A 10,507-nucleotide genomic window follows, 5' to 3' on the forward strand; every position below is an offset into this window, starting at 1 on the left:
TGAGTTGCTTCATTGAAAGCTTATTGTATCACTGTATTAAAAGCTCACTGTATAATATGTAGAGTATGATGAGAGAGAGATGGACTGAGCGAGTGTGATCACCTGCATCTGATCCAGCATTCATTCTTCAGCTCAATCTCATATTCACAATAAAACATGAGTTTGAATGTCCGCTGAGGAAAGCGATATCTTTGTCGTACTATCTTTCATCTGTTAAGGGTGATTTCTGATGACAGCGCTGCTCACTGTATTTGTTAACTAGTTGAAAGTGAAAAGAACTTCCTTGTTTACAACCCTGTTTCAGTCTCTTTCAATATAAAAGTCTTTACTGCAAACTCACTCAGAAAAACTGTCTATTGTCGCCATCTAATGGAGGAATAATGTCACTAAAATCACCATCACAAACACACACACCGTTTCCCATCACTAAATACTATTATTAAATACTACTACTATTTACATACAAATATTATTTATTTACTAACAAAATTTAATAAACAACAACAACAGCCATCATAAAAGTTGCTGGGCAATTCAGTCAAAAGTACAAAGGCAGCGCTCTGATATACAGCATTAAAGTTATATAAAATATAACGTGATGAGATTTTGCCCTCAGCCAAAACTATTTGCTCTGGAACAAATAATAGATTAATGAGACCAAAGACTGCCTGTTAGATTGACCAAAAATGAATTATATCTCATGTTTAACCACTATGGAGACATCAGAGCCAGCGGCAAATTCCAGCAGATCTGTCCGAGGTGAGGCTGCTCTCGGCGGTTTCATGAGCGCTGAACGCCCGCTGACGCCCTGGAGCTCACATCTCCCAAAACATCGAGACGCATTTTCAAGTAGACGTTATCTTTATTAACAAACTGCATATCTGAAGTCTAAACAAGTACATTATCGCCTAAAAACTCTTAAAACTTAAAATGGTGAAATGGTTGGAGTGCTGTTATCACTAGAATATTGCACCGCTGGAAAAGGCTCTCGGATTCAAGGACTAGAAAGAACTGTTGTATAAATAAATAAACACACACACACACGTATATATATATAGGTATAGATATTATATATTTTAAAAGTTAAATAATATAATGTAAATTAATGTGTTTATATCTATATATATATATATATATAATACAGTATTAACACGCAGTGACACAAACTGATTTTCAAACTCAGTGATGCTAATATATTAAAAAAAAAATGCGTTTTCATAATCGAAAATTGCTGGTGTGCGATACTCACAATGTTATGGCAAATATAAATATTCATGTACTGTATAATTTCATTTATGTATTTTTTTCTTATTTGTTTCCAATACATTTTAATAGGTTTTTATTGATTTACTGCTATCGTTAAGGCACTTAAGGAGTCTGAATGCTCGTCTTTGCTGAGGTTGCACGCAGGTACTGATGTCAAGCCTCAGAAAAAGTATTCTGAGTGTTCGTACCGTGGTATCAGAGCGGCTAACGAGAGGTTTGTTCATCAAGGTCGTTTGATTCTCTCAGGCTGAAAGCGTGTGTGTTGTGTAGGCAACGGATGCCAGTTCTTTCATTACCGTAGGACCATAATTCCTGGTTATTCCTCAAGAATAAGCCGCAGAAGAAGCGCGAACTAAGAGAATTACAGAAGAGAAGTGGCGGAGGTTATGCTGAAGGACGCCAGTTCCAAACAAATTGGGTTAAAGTTTCATTTGAAGTCCTGAGCCATAAAGCCACTCTGAATTTATCAGAGATGCAGCAGTTCGGCGCTGGCGAAAATTCATAAGGCTTTTTATTAGATCTGTAAGTCTATGAGATTTGATTTAATAACTTTTATTTGATCTCACTGCGATAAATTCAAGGAGCCATGACACATGAGCAGGCCGATCGCTCTGCCCTCGCTTCACACCAAACTGTTCCCCGGAAATGTCACGGATATCATCTTTTAAAAAGTCACTGAATTCATCACACGGACACTTGAATCTAATACCAAACAGTCTAAACTCCTTGACTTGTGCACATTTTACTCTGCATTTAAAGAACGGAACTAATGCTGTATCAATATTTATTTTTATGTATTTGTTTACTTAATTAAGAAATGAAAATAACATAAAGGATTGATTTGTTTTCAGTGAGAGAAACAATAAATCATTTCATTTCATCAATAAATCATCTAAGCAGTCAATGTTGCCGAATTGATTCAAAATGTTTACTGCAAAAGAAGAATCAAACCGAACGGATTCATTGAATCGATTCAAATGAACTGATTCATGGAAATGATTCGAATATCTCAACTCTTTTAGCATTTTAAATTCAGAGATGCTAATATATAAAAAATTTAATTAAAATGATTAAATTAGATATTCACTGTGTGAACTTGAAAAACTTTTTTTTTTTGAAGTTGTAAATAAAACAAATTGGAGTACATTATTTTACAAGAAAATACAATTTCAGTCTTAATACCTTCAAATTTCATGTTTAATTCAATATGTTACTTGCCGTTTATTTATATTTTTTTGTGAAATTCACTAGCAACTTCTTAGTAAAAAGTTTCAAAGTAAAAAGCAATTATAGTTTTGAGTGTAATCTTATTTGTTTTAAAAATATTTATTATTCATCAAATTTTATTTATTAATTTTTGTTATTTTTATTTCTTATGCATCTTTTATGATCATCATTGCATATATAAACTGTACTATAGAAATAAACTTGCCTTGCCTTGACAAATATTGAATCAGTATTATTTTAGCATCATTATAGTTTCTGTTAATATTTTGAATTAGATTTTATTTTTTTATATTTTGTGCTTTCACTTTAATTTTAAGTTTTAGTAATTTTGATGTGTTTTTGTCAATTTTTTTTGTTTGTTATTAAGTTTTATGAATATATTAAGTTTTAGTTATTTTATTACATCGAGCAACTAGCTGAAATAAAATGTTTACATTTTTCTATATTATATTATAATTTTTAATATATTTTATAAATATTTATAATTTTTATAAATATTATAAGTATTGCTTTTTTATATTTTATTTGATCTCAGGTAACATTTATTTTATTTCAAGTAACAAAAATGCTTTCTTAAGGTTTTAGTTTGAGTGAACTATAATAACCCTGTATTGAATACACTGTAAATATTTGATCCACCCCGTGGTTACAGACTTTGACTCACGTCTTCAAACCCTCAGCGTTATCCATCCGCAGCATGTAAAGTCTCCCGGCGTGTGAGTCTGAGCTGATGCCATGTTTTCTGCGCAGATATCGATGAGTGTGTGGAGGGGAGGCACTACTGCCGTGAGAACACACAGTGTGTGAACACCGCCGGCTCCTTCATGTGCATCTGCCACACCGGATTCATCCGCATCGACGATTACTCCTGTACAGGTGAGAGACACAGACTCCCATCACATCAACACCCTCACTTTCACTTCTCATACAGCTGCTGCTTAACGTCTGAGACGTTTCACGACTCCATTCACATTGACAGCATGAGAAAGAAACCATGATGACCGGATCGCAGTGAATCTGGCTTTTTCTCATTGCAAATACCATAGAGATGAAGCACTTCAGCCAACATGCTGCAGTAAAGGCCTGGTCTGTTTCATATTTGTGCTATTTTAGGCTTCTAATTATATTAATCTAGCTGATGTATTAGATACACACCGATAATTATCACAGCACAGAGACTCGGCCAATCACAGGACAGAGAGTCGAGACAAACAAACCAATCACAGAGCAAAACAGCTTTAACTAATTAGATCAGTGCAAAAATGCATCATTTGACTGATGACATGCACAGATAAACTGAAATAATTTATGAATGACTTTTAATTCAATTATTCATATTTTATACTTTATGTATATATACACAATTATGTAATATATATAATAATACAATATAGACATATATAGTATGTCATTTTTAAAATATATAATATAATGTCTGTGTATAATGTGTGTATATACATAAACATTATATTATATATTCTGAAAATTATACAAATATTATAAATATTTAATATAATGTCTGTGTGTATGTTTATATTATATTATAAAAAATACATAAGAAAATACACATATATTATGTATATTAAACGCACGCAAAATTATATATTTATATAATTTATATATATTTATTACAATATATATATATTATATATATATATATATAGGGAGATTATGCTATATGCTATGAAACAGGATGTAAATAACCAGCAGAGTGTTTTGACTTCCTGTTAGTAATTAGTCGAGCTAATACAATAAACCAGCCAATTAGGTTCATACAAGCACAGCGGCTCTCAGTTTTACTTTCTAAAGGAGCGATATATTAAAAAAAACAGTACGATAAAACTCAGGAGGCGTTTGCCACCGGGGCCTTTGTGCGCACAGATAAATGTCTTTATTATGATGATAGTCTGGATTCATCTTGGTGCAACACGAAGTGTGTCCTTCAAGGTTTTCAACAGTCTTTTAAAAAGAAAATAGCTTTTCTGGCAATGAAATATCAACACGTTAACATCATAGCAACCACCTCCAACACCCTAGCCATGATATAGCAACATGTTATCATCCTAGCAACCACACAGAAGACCCTAACAACAATAATGCAACACGGTAACGACCTAGCAATCATTCAGAACACCTTAGCAATGATATAGCAACACGTTAATGTCCTAGTAACCCCCCCCCAGAACACTCTAGCAATGAAATAGCAAGATGTTAACACCCTAGCAACTCCCATTAATGCCCTAGCAACCACCCCGAACACCTAACAACAATAACAACCTAACAACCCTAGAAACCACCCAGAACAACTTAGCAATGATATAGCAACATGTTACCACCCTAGCAACCCCGCAGAACACCCTAACAACAATATTGCAACACGTTAACACTCTAGCAACCACCCTGAACACCCTAACAATGATATATAATGTTATCACCCCAGCAACACCATATCAATGCCCTAGCAAGCACCCAGAACACCCTAACAACAATATTTGCATATGTTAACACCCTAGCAACCACCCAGGACACCTTAGCAATGACATAGCACCTGGTTAACACCCTAGCAACCACCAAGAACACCCTAGAAACAATACAGCAACATGTTACCACTCTAACAACCCCTATCAATACCAAACAACCATACAGAACACCCTAGCAATGATAGCAACATGTAATCACCCTAACAACCCACTATTAATGCCCTAGCAACCACCCAGAACAGCCTAAGAACGATATAGTATCACATCAACACCATAGAAACCACCTAGAACACCCAAGCAATGAAATAGCAGCATGTTACCACCCTAGCAACCCCCATCAATGCCCTAGCAACCACCCAGAACACCCTAACAACAATAATGCAACACATTAACACCCTTTCAACCACCCAGAACACCCTAGCAATGACATAGCACCAGGTTAACACCCTAGCAACCACAGATAAATGTCTTTATTATGATAGTATAGATTAATCTTGGTGCAACGTGAAGTGCTCCTTTGTCCTTCAAGGTTTTAAAAAGTTGTTTAAAAAGAAAATAGCTTTTATAGTGCAGAGCGCACTTTATTTCTCTCCTCTGTAGAGTTATTGGTTGAGTTGCGTGTCTGCTGTAGAGAGCGTCCCAAAGCACCTCACAAAAACTGATAAACACTTTTAACGTTTAATTCCTTGCATCCCCCCAGAGATGAATATGAGAGTACTGAAGGATTACATTCTATTGCACGGATCGATATTAAAATGTCTGTGAGCTACAAGAGCCCAGCATTCCCAGAATCCATCAGTTCGTGTGATTAAGTCGACTCCCCACTGTAATGACACAGTTAGATTCTCTTGTCACAGTCAAGAGTTTGTCAGCCTCACGTCGACTTATCGAGATGGAGCCGTACAGCCATAATCACAGTCTCTGTGTGCGCCGGCATACAAAACCCCTCAACGCTCCAGCATTAGCTGTTGCTTATGAAAAGAAAACGAATAATAAGACCATAAAGCACCTTACAGTGCTTCTGCTCGCACTTTCCAAACGTGTTTTTGCCCTCTGCATGTCGCTTTGGCTCAACCAGTGGTGTCAATTTGGGACGGGACTGCCTGTTTCCCTGAAACAATGATTGATGAGTAGTGTTTGGGAAACCTGCTTGGCAACGTCATGACAGTCACACTAGTAATGACATAGTGATGTACTAACAACCACTCAGAATACCTTAGCAATTATATAGCAACATGTTACCACCCTAGCAACCACCCAGAAAACCCTAACATCGATATAGCAACACATTAACAACCTAGCAACCACCCAGAATACCCTAACAATGATATAGCAACAAGTTAACACCCTAGCAACAATAAAGAACACCCTAACAATGGCATAGCAACATATTACCACCCTAAAAACCACCCAGAACACCCTAACAATGGCATAGCAACATGTTACCACCCTAGCAACCACCCAGAACACCCTAAAAACGATATAGCAACATGTTAACACCCTAGCAACCACCCAGAACACCCTTACAACACTGCAACACATGAAAACCCTAGCAACCCCATATCAATGTCCTAGCAACCACCCAGAAAACCCTAACAACCACTCAGAATACCTTAGCAATTATATAGCAACATGTTACCACCCTAGCAACCACCCAGAAAACCCTAACATCGATATAGCAACACATTAACAACCTAGCAACTACCCAGAACACCCTAACATCGATATAGCAACACATTAACAACCTAGCAACCACCCAGAATACCCTAACAATGATATAGCAACAATAAAGAACACCCTAACAATGGCATAGCAACATATTACCACCCTAAAAACCACCCAGAACACCCTAACAATGGCATAGCAACATGTTACCACCCTAGCAACCACCCAGAACACCCTAAAAACGATATAGCAACATGTTACCACCCTAGCAACCACCCAGAAAACCCTAACATCGATATAGCAACACATTAACAACCTAGCAACCACCCAGAATACCCTAACATCGATATAGCAACACATTAACAACCTAGCAACTACCCAGAACACCCTAACATCGATATAGCAACACATTAACAACCTAGCAACCACCCAGAATACCCTAACAATGATATAGCAACAATAAAGAACACCCTAACAATGGCATAGCAACATATTACCACCCTAAAAACCACCCAGAACACCCTAACAATGGCATAGCAACATGTTACCACCCTAGCAACCACCCAGAACACCCTAAAAACGATATAGCAACATGTTAACACCCTAGCAACCACCCAGAACATCCTAACACTGGCATAGCAGCATATTACCACCCTAGCAACCACCTAGAACACCCGAACAATGATATAGCAACACGTTAACACCCTAGCAACCACCCATAACACCCTAACAATGGCATAGCATCATATTACCACCCTAGCAACCAACCAGAACACCCTAACAACGATATAGCAACACGTTAACACCCTAGCAACCACTCAAAACATACTAGCAATGATATAGCAATATGTTAATAATGACAACGATCTAATAACAATATCAGAACACGCTTACAACCTAGAAACTGCATATAAATGACCTAACAACCACCCAAAACAACTAACAACATTTCAACACATTTACACCCTAGCAAGTGCATATAAATAACCTAGCAACCCCCCGGAACATCATAACACCCTGGTAACCCCATAGCAATACCCTAGCAACCGTCCAGAACACCTAACAACAATATGGCAACATATTTACACCCTAGCAACTGCAAATAAGTGACCTAACAACCACCCAAAACACTCTAACAACAATGCAGCAAGACATTAATGCTCTAGTTATCACCAAGACCACCATAAGAGCAACACTACAACACATTTACACCCTAACAACTGCATATAATGACCTAACAACCACCCAGTACACCCTAGCAACAATATAGCAACACATTAACACCCTATCAACCACACATAACACTGTAGCAATGATAAAACAACACAAAACACCCTAGTATCCACTCAGACCACCTTAGAAATGATATAGCAGCACATTAACTACTCTGAACATCAATCATTGAGTAGTGAGCAAATCCAAGGTCATGGGTTCAATTCTCTGGGAATGCATGGACAATGTACCTTGAATGCACTGTAAAACATTTCAGATAAAAGCATCTGCCTAATGCATCAATGTAATTGCACAAGTAATGACCCCGTCTGACATTGGCGGGACAAACAGAAAATCACGGCATTGCCAATACGCCTGCATCGGGCCGCTCAAGCAAACTGATTGCAGCTTCATTTGATGCATGAAAATAAAAGACTATTTTCCGGAGTTTTGTGTTGCCGGGGTGTTTCATTATGTTAAAAGCTGATTTGGAAGATATTCTGGGAATATTCCTAAATCTGTATTGGTTTCTCCGTCCTTGCGGATTTTATTCTTTCAAAGCAACCCGGCGCCAACTTCTCCTCTGCTCATCCCAGAGCTACTTTAATTTCATCCCCCTCTTTTTGAGCTCCACTTCATGAAAAACGGGAATAAAAACCCTCTCCCAATGTGCGCCAGCCGTGCGTAATCAAAAGGCGCCCATACGTTGCCCCGAAAACGCTCAAGTTTTAATGAGACGGAGCCGCTCTCATGCCTCAAACGCAGAACATCTTGCGTGAGAGTGCGAAATGAAGTTCTACGCCACTTCCTCGTAATAATGCATCAGGTGCTGTAATTAATAGCTCCGGCTCTTCTGTTTGCTTAAGACGGAAACCCAGAGAGAGGTTTTCCTCATCCTCCACGCAAACACACTTCACACACGGCTGATCCAGACCTGCGTCGACCCCGCGAGCGCTAATGAACCGCTTGCTCTCCTTCTCCGTAGAGGAGGTAATTAGTTGTGAAATGCCAAGCGCAGCGGTTTGTTCCTGGAAAAGCTGTATTGATAAATGTTTGATTGGTTGTGTGCAGATGGCAGCTGAGCGTGCAGTTCTGAGCTGAGTGCTACTGTGTAGTCGGTGAGAACAGTGTCAATTTAACAGCTACATTTATGCAATTGGCAGATGCTTTATATCCATTGCATTCAGTTCATGCATTCGTTGGTGTCAAACGTTGCTCTTTCATTGAGACTTTCAGGAGACTTAATGACAATCTCAGATTTATTTACTTGAGAAGCAAAATTGCTTGTTATAAAGTCTGCATGGGGTCAGAAAGATACAGCTGTTTTCCCTTTGAATTAAGTTTAATTTTTTGACTCCATTTGCAGATATTTCCTTCTTGTTTTAAGTATAAATTCACTTTATTTATAGAAAACAAGACTTAATATCTTCAACCATTTTTCTAAAGTAAATGTGTCTTGATTTAAGAATGTTTAGATATTTTGCTGAGTAAGAAAGTTCATCTTTGCATCTTATTTCTATCTAAACATTCTTAAATAAAGAGACATTTACTTGAGAAGCAAAATGACAGGATATGAAGCTTTATTTTCTGAAAAATGTATAAAATTAAGTGACTTTATGCTTAAACCAGAACAAATGGGGTCAGAAAAATCAACTTCTTTTCACTTTGAATTAATTTTACTTTTCTGGCCCCATTGATGGATATTTTTTCTTGTTTTAAGCAGAAACTCACTTAATTTTTATACATGTTTCAGAAAAAAATTACGTAACAATAAACAAAAAGCTCAATTCAACATACTGCACTGGAAAAAATCAGCAGTATTTGTCTCATTTCCAGTTAATAATATTCCAAATATATATATAACATTTATAATATTTATTTAACTTTAAATATTTTTAGATTTTGTTTTACTGAAGATGAGAGAAGAATATTGCTGATATTTTTAAAATATAAAAATATTTTACAATATTGTTTTTTTAAAATAAAATATTGTTACTTTTGGCAAACACATAATCCTCACTGCAGTTTATTAAATGTATGCTTAAAACAAGAAAAAAACAACAACTACTTGTTAAAGGAGTAAATAAAACAAATGTAATTCAAACGTAAATAACGCAATTTTCACTTAATTTGGATATTTTTCCAGAAAACAAGACTTGATATCTAAAGTCATTTTGCATTTTTGTAAAAAAGTAAAAATGATGATTGTATTACATTTTACAAAAATACTATTGCAGGTTTTCTACTTCAAAATGTCACGTTATATTGAACGTGTCTTGGGTGTTCTTTGTAACTGTTCCTAGCAATTGTCTCTACATCAAATTTCTACAACATACAGTCAGAAAATGATCACTTTCTCACCCTCGTGTCATTTCAATCTGACTTACTGTACTTTCCTCTGTAAAACACAAAAGGAGATGTTAGTTATATACAAATGATAAAAACATAGAATGCATTCTTATTTTTGGCATAACTGTTCCTTTAAGCAAAAGTCTCCAGTTAAACTTAATTTAATGAGTGTGTGTGTGAAAGAGAGTGTGTGTGTGTGTGTGCATGAGAGAGAGTGTGTGTGTGTGTGAGAGAGTGTGTGTGAGAGAGAAAGAGAGAGTGTGTGTGTGTGTGTGTGAGTGTGTGTGAGAGAGAGAGAGAGAGAGAGA

The 10,507-nt window shown here is 36.5% G+C and overlaps 1 protein-coding gene across 1 annotated transcript in view; it reads left to right on the forward strand.

Annotated features, from left to right (window-relative positions):
- The window catches only part of LOC107741827 (protein kinase C-binding protein NELL2), a 115,976-nt gene that overhangs the window by 57,734 nt on the left and 47,735 nt on the right, over positions 1-10,507 (forward strand). The window contains exon 13 of the mRNA XM_016554609.1: positions 3,244-3,369. Coding sequence (XP_016410095.1) covers positions 3,244-3,369 — 126 coding nt within the window. The remainder of the gene's footprint in view (positions 1-3,243; positions 3,370-10,507) is intronic.

Source organism: Sinocyclocheilus rhinocerous, unplaced genomic scaffold (assembly GCF_001515625.1).
Source record: "Sinocyclocheilus rhinocerous isolate Xijiao unplaced genomic scaffold, SAMN03320098_v1.1 scaffold1367, whole genome shotgun sequence".
NCBI classification, from domain to species: Eukaryota; Metazoa; Chordata; class Actinopteri; order Cypriniformes; family Cyprinidae; genus Sinocyclocheilus; species Sinocyclocheilus rhinocerous.